The following is a 17,067-nucleotide window of genomic DNA, read 5'->3' as shown; positions in this document are numbered from 1 at the left end:
ATTCAAATCCATGTTCGAGTTGCATGCAAACAACCTACGTCTTCCCCCAACATAATGAACTTTGCCACTACTTTCTCGAATACAACCATTCTAAAAACATACTATAGTGATGCGAAATGATGTCATTTCTACATGAATACAAACAAAATCAACATCATCATCAACTTCATGCCCATACAAGTATATTATATTCATTAGTTATAATCTTTTTGGTCTACAAAATAATAAAGTCCATAATGTAACTAAGTTCATATATATATAATGCACATAAAATTCAAATAATAAATCGATTAATAAGTTCATAAATGATATTACTAATACCAACATCAACATTTCTAATAATACATAATGCACATCAAATTCAACTAATTCAATATGCTCATCAACACCAATATTTCAAAAAACAACATAAAGCTATGAAAACAATTAAACATTATCTTGAATAGTTATGGATGATTAAGAAGAATGTTGATTTAAGAACTAGTAACCTACATTTAAGAAAATAAACAAACTTCATCAAAACCCTAAAAAACAATACATATACTCAAAAAAACGCATAAAAGTTTACCTTTGTGCAAGCTTGAGTATCCTAGACTAATTTTAAAGTGCTAAATTGAAAGAGGAACGCAAGAATTGATGGATTGAAGCTAGTCTAATATTGGTTTTGTAGGGAGAAAGTCGAGTAGAATAAGATAGTGTTTTGAGAATTAGGGAAAATGAGCACAAAGTGAGCTGCTGTGCATATTTGTGGAGCTAGCTGTTCGCAGTTACTAATTGCGAATAGGTCAAAAAAAGTCAAACAGCTATAACTGCGAATAACTATTTTGTTTTTTTTGACCTGTTTGCAGTTACTAATTGCGAACAGCCCTAAATTAAAAGTTTGAAATTTTTATGCTTACTTTTAAAAATAAGTTGAAACATATCTTATTTTGTTCAGTTTGTTGTTAATTTATCTTAATTATTTCAAATTTTCATAGAAGTTTGGGTGTCGAGATGGACTGCAATTAGGGCCGGTCAAGAAACCCAACCCAAGCGTAAAGTCATTTTCCAATAACAAACATCTTTTCGAATGGCCCTATAGCGAAACGAAATGAAATGAAATGAAAATCCTCTAAAACCCTACACTAACTGAAAACTTTAATCAGAGTTTCAAATCCAAGAAGAAAACTCAGAAGTCTGCAAAAATGGCTTCGCTTTCACTGAAAGGAAGAACGAAAAACATAGCAAACAGGTCTAAAAAGTATCTGGAAGAAGCTCTGTACCGTAGACTCTTTAAAGATGGCGGTGATGAAGTCACTGTTCGTCATAATTTGAATGAGTTCCTCAAAAGTCGCAAGAGAGTTTACAAATGGGAAGTTGGGGATACTATAAAGAAGCTTCGAGATCGCAAGCACTATTTTGCTGCTCTCAAGGTAATTTTTTGCTCTTATTCTTGTAAATTAATTTGGGGTTTTGTTTTTTGAGCCGTTGAAGTGATTCAATGTTGTTATTTATCAATTATTAATCAATTTGAATGCTATATGATGTGATTTTAGCAATAATTGGGGTATTTTGGATTCTTTTGGAATTGTTGAAGTGATTTTAAAAGCTTAAATAGTCAAAATGAAAATGGGCGTTATTTTTATTGATCATTTATCATTTTGAATTGTGTAAGTGATTTTAACAATAATTTGGGGATTTTTGGAATTTGTTTTGGTGTTAAAGCAAGAGCCAAATCACCTAGTGTTGGAGGTGATGTTGATATCCATGGCATCTCTCATTGAGAGAGATGATGGGGGACTGCAAAGGGATTGAGTGGCTTGATCATGGTGCTTCAAGTAAGCAAAGAGAGGGTTGCAATAGAGGCGCCTTGAACAAGGTGATGAGTGCCCAGTGTGCAGCAACAAACATCAAAGAGTCTAATGCAGTGTGCTCGGTCAGAGGCCCTTTAGGGTTCTTTTTTTTTTTTTTTTTTTCCTGTTTTGGTTGCGAGGTTTGGGGCACGCCATGTCTTTTGCTAGGGTCTTTTACTGATATTGTGGGTTATATAAATGGCCTAAAGTAGTATTAGAAAGTGCGTGTGGTGGCTAATATATAGAGAAATGGGGTTTGAGAGCCTAGAGTGTGTCTCCCTTGTATTAGTATGAAATCTCTATTAAAGGAGTGAACTTTAAGCTCAAGTGTGAGAGTTTCTGATAAAATGGTGATGAAGGAGGTGCTAAACGAAGCACGCCATTGATGAAGAGAAGCTTTTGTACAGAAAGCAGAAGGAAAAGTTCTACTGTATTATTTCATTGAATGCAATTGAATGAATTACACAAAGGACAAAAGGTCCTATATATACACAGTGTAAAACAGAAAGAAAGAGGGAAGTAACAAACTATGAGGCGGCACAGTGCATAAAACAGAAAGAAAGAGGGAAGTAACAAACTATGAGGCGGCACAGTGCATAACAAACTTAAAACAAACTTTGGTATGAAATACCCTACGTAACAGAATCTTTTACAATATGCCCATTATTAATATCAATATGCTTAACAATTTCAGCTTTGTAGTGGTATTTTATTAATGTGTTGTTGAATTGTAAATGAAACATAATCTATTTTTAGTGGGAGGTGTTCAAGACACCTTTTATATTGTTGTGTCGAAGCATTGATTGATGTTTTTGCTTGTGTGTGTATGCTCCGTTTTCTTCATCCTTGTACACCTCTTCTCACAATCGGAATGTCCAAGATTCTTTCCTTTTGTTTGGAATTGTTGAAGTGATTTAAAAGCTTAAATAGTAGTAAAAATGAAAATGTGTGTTATTATTAGTTATCGTTAATCATTTTGAAGTGTTGAAGTGATTTCTACAATAATTGAGGGGCTTTCTGGATCTTTTTTCAGAATTGTTGAAATGATTTAACAAGCTTAAATAGTGGTAAAATTGTGAATGGATGTTGTTATTTGTTACTTAATTTTTTTAGGTCTTGATGACTTGATTGTTCTAAGCTTTTATTAATTGGATTTCCAATAAATGTGTTACTTGGTATGTGATTTACGGTAAAAAAGTTATTATTTTTTGTGTTGGACGGTTAAGTAACTTGTGAAATCAAGTTAAAATGATATTGTTTCTGATTTATGAATTGATCACTCAATAGAGCAAGGTTGTTTTAAATTTCTCCATTGGCGTACAAGTTGTTTTAGTAAAGAATGCATTGGTTCTAAAGTCATAGTTAGGGGTATTTTGAAGTCTGAACTTGTTAGTGCTGAACCTTTTTGAACTTGTGAGTTCTTAAAATGAGTGATTGAACTGAAAATGAGCTTATTAGCAAGGTTGGAAGATTTGGGGTGAGGGAGTGTTGGGCACAAGCTTCGACCTTCTTTATGAATGTAAAATTCCAGATTTTTTTTATATAATTGTAGTTTGATCCCTCTAAAAATTGCTTCCTCTTTGAACAATTGTTTGGTTTTGTACTGTTTATTTATATCATTTGGACTCTTTATGAACTGAAGTATCCGTGTGGCCTTGTCAAATTCTCAGCACTGAAAAATATGGTGTTTTTTATAATTTAGCCGAGTCTTATACTTGGGCTCATATCCATGTCAGATACGAGTTCTCAAGTCCGGGTAACACAACAGTCTATTAATGCTGAAAAGACATTGAAATAAATCGGAGGCAATGTTCCCCTAGAAATTTAGCTAGTGTGGGTGATTGGGTTGTGGTTTTGGGGCATGTTCAAGCTATGATTCGTGAATTTCTCTTGGATTTATTGGATTGAAGCCTAAAAGTATGACAATCCCGTAATGTCAAAGCTAGGAGCTATAACTTGTGAGTTGTACCCGACTAACATTCTGAAATTAGAATTGATGATTACATTTGCTTGACTGAAACTTGGGTTTGTGAGATAAAATATTTTTTGTGTTTATTATGGTATATACACTATGTATTAAACTTTTAGATGCCTCATATTGTTGGCATTAAAGCTTTGGCATTTCACTCTGCTGAATTACCTTTCAAATGTGTTGAGTTCTTTAGCATAGTAGGAAGTGTCAACAATTTATCAATTATGGTTTAAAGGATAAGGTTTTGTGTCGCTTCTTGGATTTCTTTGTTAATTGTGGTGGGAGTTGGGGACTGATGTTCTGAGCTTTCTGCTCTAGCTATTTTACCAAATGTACTAATGTTTTAAGTTTGGCTATCCTGGTGTTTGATAGGTGCAAACATATACATTTGATTATATTGTACAGTTTAAGAAATTACACTATGAATGTGTGGATGATGGTTTTCTAAATTTTTTAGTCCTCAACAAGACCTAAAAATGTAGTAAATTTGAGAGAGCCCTGAATCATGAATCCTCTCCCTATAAGTAGATTTCTCTGACATTGTATCCAAGGAGGGCATTCCTTTCCTTTAGCTTTCCAGTATGCAGGATGTACTTAATTACCTCCTGTTATAGTATTGGCAATGCTTTTTGTTACTTTTATTGAGTACTTGCTATTTTCCCTTTTTTTCCTTGTTTTCAACAATTTCCATCGTCAACTATTTTACTGAGCAGTTAATTCATATGATAAATCGTATGCAGCTTTCAGACACTATGGCTAGAAGAGGCATGAACATGACTTTAAGTGACCAAGCTATCCACCTTGATCTAATTGCTAAGACTCATGGCATTCCTGCTGCTGAGAACTATTTCATTGATCTTCCTGAGTCATCAAAAAACATAGAGTGCTATGGTGCCCTTCTTAATTCTTACTGTAAGGAGTCCATCTCTGATAAGGCTGAAGCACTCATGGAGAAGATGAAGGAACTCAGCCTCCCTATTACAGCCATGTCTTATAATAGCTTGATGACCATGTATGCAAAAAATGGTCAGCCTGAAAGAGTACCTGGTCTGGCACAAGAAATGAAGGCTTCGAATATCATGCTACAAGTTTTCACATATAATATATGGATGAGAGCTCTAGCAGCTGTTAATGACATTAATGGGGCTGAAAGGGTTTTGGATGAGATGAAGAGGGATGGACGGGTTGCAGAAGACTGGACTACATACAGCAATTTAGCATCCATTTATGCTGATGCAGGGATGACTGACAAGGCTGAGAATGCTCTCAAGGAGCTCGAGAAGCGGAATACTTCTAAAGAGCTTTTACCTTACCAATTCCTTATTACTTTATATGGAAAAACTGGAAATGTGGTCGAGATTTATCGTATTTGGCGCTCTTTAAGGCTTGCCTTCCCTAAAACTCCGAATATCGCTTACTTGAATATGATTCAGGCGTTGATCAACTTAAAAGATATGCCAGGTGCTGAGAAATGCTTCAAGGAATGGGAATCTGGCTGTTTAACTTATGATATTCGGATAGTTAACGCACTTATCGAAGCTTACATCAAAGACGATCTATTTGACAAGGCTAAAGAGCTCAAACAGCGTGCTGACAATAGAGGGGCAAAAGCTAATGCTAAAACATGGGATATTTTCTTAGATTACCATGTGAAGAAAGGGAAAATCAAGTCAGCAGTCGATTGTGTCGAGTACGCGATAACCGCTGGCAGGGTAGGTGGAACCGAAAAGTGGATCCCTAAAGCCGAGGTCGTAAGTGCAATGATGCAACTCTTTGAACAGAACAAGGATGTTGATGGTGCTGAAGGTTTTCTGGAGCTTCTGAAGAAAAACATGGATAACTTGGGTGCTGAAGTATTTGAATCGTTGATAAGAACTTACGCTGCTGCTGGAAGGACTAGTCCTTCGATGGGTCGTCGTTTGAAGATGGAAAATGTTGAGGTGAATGAGGAATGTAAGAAGTTGCTTGAAGTGGTTATTGCAGAATGATTTTTTCTTGGGTTTCAACTGTGATTCCTGCTCTTACAAATTTTTTGGCTAGTTGATCATTAAGCTAACTGATGTTTCAATAATGGATTAAGGCCTCCTTTTGTGGTATTTCTCTTGGATGTCGGTAGAACCTTAGTTCTCGTATGTAAACGAGTTTTGCTATGTTCGGTTTGATGGAAGATCCTTAAGTTAAGTTAAATTGGAAAAATTAAGATGTTAGGAATTGGAGAGGGGAGGATAGAAAGGGATGGAAAACTCAAATTCATCTTAAATGTCATTTTTGAATTCCTTGTCTTATTAAGTACAAGTAATAACAGTAAAGTGTAAAATAGTTTTTAAGCAAACCGTTTTTCTTCTAATCAAATACCACTTTAATTGTTTTCTTCTTAGTTTACTTTCAGTTAACTTTTTTTTTTTTAAGTTTGCTTTATTTGAAACAAGTTCATATCATCGAAATACTATTATTTTTAAAATTTGCTTTAACCGAGTCAATCTTAAGGGACAAGTACAAAGTAGGTTGACGGAAGGGGAGGACTAAGAGATGAGGAAATTGAAAATTGAACTAAATGGTATTACATGCTTTAATTGAGGCAAAGTCATATTTTCGAAATACTACTATTTTTAAATATATATTTTTGAATGATGAATTAATGTGTACTAGTGAATTATCACATTGTATGGAACAATTGAAAGAAAGCAATAGCGAAATAAAAAATGAAGATTAACATGAAATCTGTTGGAAAACTATTATTGTAACTGCACATTAAAAAATTAGATATATAACTTATATATAATCTAGTGGGTTACGGTCATAGTCATAACTATAAACCGAATATTTAAGCATAAAGTTAGAATTGAGAGAGAAGATAGCTATAGCCTATAGGGCAAGGAGAAATGCTTAGTACTTCATTTCTTACTTGGTTAATGTTAAGTAGCTTTGGTCAAACACAATTATGATGACAAGAAGTTGAATTGATCTAAAACAATTGTGAATACCACATCATATTCCAAAATAAACATCTCCCTTGCCGCGGTTAAAATATTGTACCACCCATATTTTGCGCTAGCTGCATTATCATCTGATCCCAATGCTTGTATTGTATTCTTGTATATATTGCTTTTTTTTTTTTTTAAATATATATATGGAGCTTATTCATGTACATAGATTGTAAATTGATCTACTTTTTATCTCATTTAGATTATATTGGATTCCTTTAATAAATTGTACTACATGCATGATCCGATGCACTAACTTAGGATCTAAGTTAAAATTATTAGAATTTAGCATACCTATCTATCATTTAGTGTTGTTTTTTTTTTTTTTTTTGAAGGGTTGACTTTAGATCATTCTTAGATGAAGACTTTAGCACTCAAGAGCAACTTGGCTTCCAAGTTACGGAGATGCGATTGGGGTCATATACTCATATTCTTTGATGTTGTCCAAAGTTATGTACTTGCGTGTTCATACTATTTGAACTTATTTATTATGATATGTTAAAAGGATAAATATTTATAATTTTTTTTTTTTTAGATTTTTGTATTTCATACTAAATCTTGATTAATGTTAAATCACTAATTAAATTAAAAATTTAAGCTGATAATTATAGCAATTAAATTTAATATATATTTTATCAATATCACGTATGCTCTGTCAGACGATTAGAGTTTGTTATATCTTGGTGGGAGATATTAAAACTCATGCATGTGCTAATATGCTATAGATTGACTTACGAAATTACTAAGTATTAAATCATTCATTCCATCTCATTCGTCGTCAATTTATGATCACCAAGATCCATCATGCTAATTAATTGCGATATTATCATTTTGCTGTCAAATATGAACATGGTTTATTAATTAATACTACTGCTTTGCATTCATTACATGTCTCTCTCATTTATCTCTTTGATTATACCTTCTTTTCACACTTGCAACAAGCTTAGCTTAAACCTTATCCTCCTTGATCATACAAAGCATTGTTTAGGAAATCATTTTATTATATTATTAGTTAGCTAATTAGATAATTAGTGGGGTCGTTTACGTGATCATACATGCATTAGTAACATATATCAAGATAACTTTTTAATTTAACCTAAATTTAGATTAAACTCAACTAGTAGTTAGATTGATTCTCAAGAGTGGCTAGAAATGCGATGCTTAAAGTCATAACATCTCACGAAAAGTAAGACAATGAATATGGAAAATTATTCTTATTTTAGATAATCATTCATCCTTCATTTATATGTTATTTTTATCTATGAACCCTACAAAAATCTAATGCACATCATGCTAGTATCAAATGCTGACCTTCAAATTCGTAGCCCATCTTCCTATTTTAAAACTATCTTGAGAAAATTTACAAAAATTAAAAATTACGTATTATTTCAATTGAAGTATGTAATACTTTTTTCAAAAAAAATTTAAAATTAATTATGTGTACTCTTGATCTACCTGAAAAGTTTTAAGTGAAATGCATTATTATAGTAGTGTACTCTTGAAAATAACATTAATTATGCACAATAATGATCGTGTTCGGACAATACGTTCAAAATTCTTGGCATTCACATTCATATGGGCATTCAATAAAGGATTACTTTCCAACTTCTAAGTGACTCAAGCTCGTTCTGCACGGTCAATCATTTCATTAGGCTCTCTATTTCATACTCAAGTAATACTTCTTTTGTTCCTCCGAGTTTATTAAATTTTTTTTATTTATCTGATTTACTTAACTTGCTAAATTTCATGATAATGTGTTCACTACTTTCATTCATTGTTGTTCATGCAGTGTTTGACAATTAATACTTTTGTTAGTTTTTTAATTGGCTATCTTTGACTTTTTAGTTGGTCAAACAATTAATAAAATAATTTTTACATTGACTTTTAAATTTTAGCTTACTTTTCCCTAATACAGTCAATAGCTTGCTTTAATATCTAGATTATTAACTAATACTTCTAGTTGACCAAATTAGACAACAACCCTAACGAGCTAACCATTTGTCAAACAAACTTCATATTTTTTTCCCTTATACTATATCAACAATTCATACTTTTTTTTCTTATTCTTTTCATAACTTAGCTAACCTTAATATAGACATTAATATAACAAATTCAAGGGACAAAAGATCATGTACTAATTTAATATAAGATTTTTTCGTATGAATTAACGTGACAAATATATATAACTAAAGTGACGAATATAGTGACTGTGAATATGTTTTCAAAGCTAATCAATATATCAAAATTTGTGGAATAAAAATTTGTCCAACTAAAATATATATTGTATTTAATATTGGTTCATTGTAGTTGTTGAATTTGACAACCAAGCTCCATAGATTTGTAATATTAGTATAAAATATTAGGCTTGTGTAATAAATAAAATGGATTGTTCATTTGTTTGATAACGAAAAGAAAATAAGAGGAAACGAAGACAAAAAATCAAAATAAAAAAGAAAATCATACTATATTCACTTTTCCTTTCCGAGATAAAATTTATACAAAGGCTTCCTACAAACAATGTGATTAATTAATTGATCACACATTAGACTAAGATCCCAAAATTTTTTATATAAATAGAGAAAAAAAAAACTATAAAAATAACCCAAACCCATGAACAATTACGACAAACCCCAACTTAAGGCACCCCAAAAAATACAATATGTGATGGAAAATTTAGGTGCCCTAATTTTTAGGGACACCTAACATTTCTCCCAGGACCTCCATAGTAAAAATAATTACCCCAAACATTATTAATCCCACCTCTAATATCATAGCAATTTGGATGATCTGCCAAAACTTTGAGATTAGATAATGGAATTAAACTATTACTCCAATCTACAATTTGTAAATTCCTAAAATAGGAAGCTTTTCCAAAGCCTTCCCCTGAAAAATGACCACTTCCCATTTGTGTTGAAGTGTGGAAACCTTGTGCCCTTGAATTCACTATTTCTCCTCCAAATTGAACCATACTTGCATGGTCTCTTAGGTGGGTGAACAAAAATGAGGGCCAATACCCGACTAAAATACCTGATCCGAATTCGAGCCACCAATTTCCGTGCTTTGGATCCTGGATTGTACCAAAAAAATATAATTATGATTTTTTAGAGAATAATATAAAAGTAAAAATAATAATAATAACATTTAATTAATTCAATTATTTGTAATTCTATCATAAAAGACCATGTTTTTATTTTTAATCCTTATACGTAATCCCATTAATTTTATTTTTTTATGCATTTCCATGTGCATATGGAAAAAATAATTCGGCAAAGTTGTGAGAAATGTTTTAATCAAGGTGATTTGCCGTACAAACTAAGTAGGCAAGTTTTCAGTATTATTATATCCGGAGTATCTTTTAAGGTACCATATATACGTACCTTAAAGTGATAAACATAAATTAATTTGTATTTTCATCTATTATATTTTTAATAACCTCAACCTTATTAATCATAAATCAAATGAAAAGATTATTTCTGCTTTACTATTGGTAGCAATTATCATATATTTTTAAACAAATACGTACTATTTCTGTTTTCTCATGTGCTTTACGGTTAAAATATTCCACTTAAGGAGAGAGAAATTTGATTAGTTTTTGAGACTATATAGAAGATAAAATATAACTATTTGAAACTTCGTTAGATTCGTTTTAATAAAGTTTTTATTATATATTCTTTATAATATGTAGTTATAGATATTGAGCTTTAAAATTTACTTTTGAAAACTGTAAAAACAACGAGTTAGTTTACCTTCCAAATTAACAAGCTAATATCAAACTGTCCTCCTTTATATGAAGATGTTGGTGAAATAGCAGCCCCGATAGCAATCCTACTATTAGTTTGAACAAAGCCAGAGCATAACAAGTTGTAGCATCCAGTCGCTTGGTAGGCATCACTCTGCCATATTTACCAAAATATTTAATTAATTAAGTGTCGCATTAATTATTTTATACTCTCTAATTCATCTTTAATACTTCTTCCGTAGTCTTATAACATAATTTCTATTCATTCATTTATCTAGTTTATTTTATTCTCCCTTATTCTAAAAAATATATAATTATATGAAATTTATTAGATTTCTCTAAGCATATATTTTTATATATTAATTTTTATACTATTAATTAAATGAAATTAAAAATATTAAGACTTAATATATACGTCAAATTGAATCACAACAATTTATTGTGTACCCTTTTAAAATCTAAATTATTTAACTAAAAAACTCTCACATAAAATAATTAAAAATAACAAATTTAAAAAGACAGATTAGTATTTAAAAACTTACAGTCCAATAGGTAAAGAACCTAGGGTAGTTGTCTCCATAAAGCTCAGGGCTAACCTGAAACAGAAAATAATTAATTTAGTTAGTCTAAATTAGCCACATTTGTTGACTCATACAAGTATTAATAACTGAGAAATAATAGTTAGTTAGTAGCCAACAATAAATTACAACAATCAACACTTAATAAGCAATTAATTGATACTCTATTTATAGTTCCATATCATAAATTAATGTGAATAATAATTAATAAATTCTATTCCCTAGGAATAAATTACTCTAATAATTAAATAATTTTTTAAAAAATGTAATATTAATAAAATGAAGAAAATAACATGCCTGCCAACCAGCTTCAATTGTGTTTAAATCATCACCAAAGGAACCAGAAATGACCCACATTTGTGATAAACTGAATTCATATGGATTAGAAACTCTAGGTGACCAAACGTTTATGCTTGCTTTTGCTCCATAATATTGTTGTCCGGATACATATCCCACTGCATGCTGTTAAATAAAAAAATTAAAAAAAAAAAAAAAAATCTTAGAAATATGTCCAACAAAAAAATATATTTCAATTTAAACTAGATTATAAAATTTACCATAAAAATTCTCAAATTAAGTATTTTAATACTAACAACTAAACAGTCCGTGATCAATTAAAGGGTTGTCTAAACTCTAACCTTCTAATAAAGTTAGATTTGAGGTAACGTTGGTAATAAGAAAATAAATGTCATGTATTCTATTTTAAGAAAATAAGACAAATGAGGATTAGAAAATACAAAAAGAAAATCCAAAAGCATGCTAATCATGGAATATTTTGATAGCAGAAATATGTCATCAGGGAAATTAAATACAAGTGAGTGAAATAACACTAAATGAAGAAAATCATGGAAGTAAGGAGTTACTAGAAGAAGCAATAAACTGTACAAAATTAATTGGGGGGAAGTTAAAGAACAACCAACTACCATAAATATTTCTCTTATAGTTTCAGTCATAAAAATCATTCACTGAGGTTGCTTAACTCTAATCCTGCCAAACCAAACATTTCTGATTTTACATTAATGCTTTTTTTTTTTTTTTTTTTTTTTTTTTAAACTTTTTCTGGTTAGTAAATTTTGATATGATATCACATTGTTTAATAGTCATATTTATATTCTTAAATAAGTAAAAAGGATTAAATTGGTAAAAATAATTAAGAAAATGAATGAGCATACAAAAATTTTGATAAATTGGAAAGTATTAAAGGAAAAATTGTTACCTAATGTGATTAGTATATATATCTTAAATATTGCTAAATGACTCTTTGCTAAGAATTTTTTTTGACTTTAGGTTTTTTATTAATTGTTAACCAACCATCTTCATCTTAACTTATCAACCGATACTTTTGGGCTCTAGTAGATCAAACAAAACAGCAGCTATAACTAATAGCCATTTACCAAACAAATGTAAAAACTTTAAAAAAAACCCTTCAAAGCAAAAAAAAAAAAATAAAAAATCATGGAACATATTGTTTTGCCTATATTTTTATGATGGAAATAGCAATTTAACATATATCTGCCTCATTATTCACATAGGTACATTACATACTAATTAGTAATTTGATAGTTTTACATAAAGTTTCCCAAAACATCAAAACGACACTGTATTAGGATTAGAATTTATTAAAAAGTGCAAGTCATCAATGGCTAACCCCTTTTAACATAGGTAGCACCCTAAAAGCAAAATAGTTGGTAGTTGTGTTCTAAACTTAATTTATTGTAAGGTTTAAATTTGTTGCTTTAAGTTTCTTCAAGTTTCAAAAAGGAAAAACAGAATTATGACTATAATTCTACAAAGCATGGATTATACTAATAAATAATACTTAAAAGAGTAGGTACTAACTATGATTTCCAAAGGGTACATTGCCTACTTTTTATTTGCACCACTAATTATGCTTATTACTTATATTACTTCTTTGCTAAAGGTTATGGATATATACTACACAATTTGACCCATTAATGCATTGATATTACATTTACTTTTTCTAATAGAAAAAATTTGTGTGAATAATCTAATCTATTTTCTATTACTTGTCAATAATTTATCTTTTGAAAATTTTTTAATAATCTAACTTTTGCTTTTAGTTTATTGTCAATGGACACTTTAGAAAATGACCTGTTATATCAGGTTATCTCTCATCTTCTAGTTCTTTATAATAATTCAACCTATTTTTCATTACCTGCTAATAATCACATCTTTTGAATTTTTCTTTAATAATTCAACTTTTGTTTTCATTTTGTTGCCAATGGACTTTTCAAGAAGCTAAATACTCAATTTCTCTTTATCACTAATTTATAATAATCCAACATATCTCATCCATAAATATTAAGTCTGTTTAAATTTTATTAACAAAAAATCCAACAATTTTTTAAATACTCAATTTCTCTTTGCCACTCATTTAAAGGGGTTAGTATACTTTGAAAAGAAGTGAAAAACATACGACTATTATTAGTTTTTTATAATTATATTGATTATAAAATTTTAACGCGTAAATTTCAACTTTGATAAAGATAATACATAACGGGTGGGGGGTATCCGACTCAATATATTTTGTGGCCCATGACTCAACTTGGTTAAGGCGGATTGGGTACCCGACCCAGATTACATTATTTTTAAAAATATTGACCCGTAGTTTAGGATGTTGGTCAGCAGGTCAGGTCAGGCGGGTTGAATTTTTTTAACACCCCTAGTTGATGGGATATGTACGTAAAGACAATTACTATTTATTCAATAATCAAAACTTCATAAGCTTAAGAAATAATAGCAATTTCATTTAGCTTTTTGAATGGTCCATTGACAACAAACTAAAAGTAAAAGTTAGATTATTAAAGAAAATTAAAAAGGTGGAATTATTAGCAATGGCAGATAATGGAAAGTAGCTTGGACTTTTATAAAGAAAGAGAAGATGAGAGGTAACCTGATATAACAGGTCATTTTTTAAAGGATCCATTGGCAACAAACTAAAATCAAATGTTGAATTATTAAAAAATTTTCAAAAAGTGGAATTATTAACAGGTAACAAAAAATAAATTAAATTATTCACAATAATTTTTCTAGGTCGAAATTTGAAATGTGGCTAACTAATTAAATGAAACATGAGAATAATATTTAGTAAAAATATGCTAGTTAGTAAATATTTAAAACGAAGTAAGATAAAATAGTAATTTGTGACCAAATCGCCCACATCAATTTTAATATCTTATTCACTAATTATATTATATTAATTAAAAATGAAATTCCATTTTAAATCATCAAAATTAACTTTTAATTGTAAATAGTAATTCTAGCTTATAAAACCAAAGCCCATAACTATATGAATGAAATAGTTTTTTTTTTAATTATTATAAATTGTAATTTATTGGTGAATGAAAAAAGGAAATAGAAGAGGGACAACCTGAAACTTTAATAAGTTCTTTTCCAGTGTCTTTTGACCCCTTTGCCTAGTGTTCACTAAGAGGCTTATGGTGATAATGATGGTGAAGCTCAAGTACTTTGCCTTTTCTTTTCTTTTCTTATTCCTTTTATTTAAATATGAATTTACATTAAATTTTGAAAAAATTTACCTAATATTAATTATTTAAAATAAATTTGGAGGGAAGCAGTAAAAAAGAATCACCTCATGATCAGAGCCAGTAGAATCTCTTCTAACTCTTCTGGGTTTTCTTCCAAATCTTCTAATAGAATTAACTCTCATCATATCATCTTCAATAGTTCTTCTTATTGGAATTGTTCCTTCTGGGCATGCTTCTCCTGTTAAATGCCATAATTGCAAGCTTTCTTCAAACATACTGTTACTTTCCTGGCTTTTTGGCCTCTCTGGTGCTTCCTGAAAATTGTTTTTAAAAATTAAAAAATATAAATAAATAAATTTATTTGCTTTTGAATTTGCAATAAAAATTTAATTTAGTTGGATAATGTAGCAAATTCCATAGAAACAAGAAAAGAGTGAAACATACCAATGGTTTTTGACCTTGTAACATAGGATGATCAAATGCTGGTTGTTGATGTGCCAATATACAATCTATAAGATCCCCATCTACACTCTATTAACATAAAGCCAACAATAATAACATTAACACTTGCATTCATTCAAATAATTACAAATTTATTACAACATAAATGTTATTTTTGTCAAATCAAAGCTTAAGCTAATATTGATATTCCATTTTTAGGTTAATATTCTTAACCTTTATTTGCATTTTGTCACCGTATCGGGGTTGAGTTCAAATATACATAACCCCATCCTTGTTAGTATTAAAGCTTATAAAATGTTGTTTCTGATTGGTGTTTTATCGTAATATTAGATAAATACGATGTGCACATGATTTAACTGGTGATTGTATGAACCATCTATTCATTTGAAACCCCAAAAACAATAAATCCAATACTTAAATAGTTGACTCCAAAAAAAGATGAAAAAAGAGGAAAATTAGAAGTATACGTACTTGAATAGTTTTAACAGGAGTTTTATTGATCTTTTTAAGATGTTCTCTGATTCTTCTTAACCTCTGAACTTGTTCACCAGGCCGAAAACGATGCGTTTCATTGCTTAGTTTAGAGTCAATATCAGAATCCATTGAAGAAGAAACAGGGGAAACCAGAGAAGAAGAAACAAATAAGAAGATATAAATGATTGAATAGATCTTCAATAAGCAATTAAATTCCATGCTACTACTCTGTTTTATCTCTTCTTCTTGTCTACATTGATATTGTCTTTTACTTCTTCTCAATTCTTTACTTGTATAGAAATTGTTGCTTGATTTTTCCAATATAAATCCACCTAATTGCATTATAAAGAACCCAAAAAGGAAAATTATTATTTATTTATAATGGGTATTTATTATTTTTGTGTTTAAAACACCATTTCCAAGGTTTTGAATGGGAAAGATGACAAACAAAATGAATACTTGCTTCTATTCTACTGCTTCTGAATCACTGTACCCTTTAATTGTTCTTGGTTTTAGAGAGAAGGGGAAATGGGTTATTAAAATGGTATGAAGTATGAACCCAATTGAAAAATGGGTTGGTTTTTATTGTTGGAGTTATGACCATGTGAAAATGGGTTGTAGATATTAATACTTAGTGTTATGATCAAAACATGTATTTTTATACTAATGTTTAAAAAGTACACTAATTTTTTTTTATTGAAACCGTCTTATAATGAGATGGTTTCAATTGGATCAATCCAAATTTTTAAAAAAATTACTTCTTGTACAAGTGAGAATTCATATATTATTAATTTTTTATCTTTTTATTTCCTAATGTATTATTTGGATAATTTATATTTTGAGTATCGATAACTAAAAGTCATTAAAATTAAATGTTCTAAAAATACATAATTAGATGATTCAAATGACTATATTTTTTCCTACATATTAATCATAATATATATATGAGTATATAATAAGCTTAAATGACAAATAGAACCAAAAATACTTACATAACAGATATTTCAAAATAAAGATAATATAATTCTAATTAATATCTATAAATTAAAATATTTACGTGATAAATGTTATTAGATTCGTGATTATGATTTGTGATTAAACGTGAGAAAGAGTGTAAAGAAGGTGGAAAAGAGAGAGAATGGGCGTGGGGTAATGTTTCCAGTCTCGAATACAGACACTGAAAACTTTAGCTTTTATGTGGCTATTTTTTTGGGCAATAACAATATGGTCCTAAGGAGATAAATTATTAATTAGTTTTTATTTTAGATTTATTTTGCATGTTAACATTTGTGATTCTTTGCTTGGGTCATGAAGACAGATGGGAATTACAGTGGGATTTTCTGGAGTTCTAAAGTTTATTGTTGCTTTAGGATTGTGTCTTTCTCACTTCCCTAGACATTCTTTCTTTATAAAGTAGAACTCAAACATACTTCTTCGTGTACAAATACTTGAATCATGGCGTATGTATTTTTTTTAAAATTTTATAATTGTATTAATATTTGAGAATTAAATTTTAT

The 17,067-nt window shown here is 29.8% G+C and overlaps 2 protein-coding genes across 2 annotated transcripts; one reads left to right on the top strand and one right to left on the bottom strand.

The window, feature by feature from the left end:
• Nucleotides 1–1,034: 1,034 nt before the first annotated feature.
• On the top strand, nucleotides 1,035–6,174 carry LOC130808796 (pentatricopeptide repeat-containing protein At1g60770). Its single transcript, XM_057674301.1, has 2 exons — nucleotides 1,035–1,412; nucleotides 4,545–6,174. The coding sequence occupies exons 1-2, from the start codon at nucleotides 1,185–1,187 to the stop codon at nucleotides 5,790–5,792; spliced, it is 1,476 nt and encodes a 491-aa protein (XP_057530284.1). The 5' UTR covers nucleotides 1,035–1,184; the 3' UTR covers nucleotides 5,793–6,174.
• Nucleotides 6,175–9,234: 3,060 nt separating this feature from the next.
• On the bottom strand, nucleotides 9,235–16,203 carry LOC130808844 (uncharacterized). The gene is made up of 7 exons (XM_057674362.1): nucleotides 15,548–16,203; nucleotides 15,059–15,145; nucleotides 14,719–14,928; nucleotides 11,403–11,567; nucleotides 11,070–11,123; nucleotides 10,535–10,681; nucleotides 9,235–9,855 (listed from the first exon to the last, which is right to left on the bottom strand). Exons 1-7 carry the CDS (start codon nucleotides 15,890–15,892, stop codon nucleotides 9,478–9,480), a joined length of 1,386 nt encoding a protein of 461 aa, XP_057530345.1. The 5' UTR covers nucleotides 15,893–16,203; the 3' UTR covers nucleotides 9,235–9,477.
• Nucleotides 16,204–17,067: the final 864 nt, after the last annotated feature.

The sequence above is a fragment of the Amaranthus tricolor genome, chromosome 3 (assembly GCF_026212465.1).
Source record: "Amaranthus tricolor cultivar Red isolate AtriRed21 chromosome 3, ASM2621246v1, whole genome shotgun sequence".
Taxonomy (NCBI): domain Eukaryota; kingdom Viridiplantae; phylum Streptophyta; class Magnoliopsida; order Caryophyllales; family Amaranthaceae; genus Amaranthus; species Amaranthus tricolor.
The sequence above is the reverse complement of the archived record's forward strand: the minus strand, read 5'-3'. Positions and strand labels throughout refer to the sequence as shown.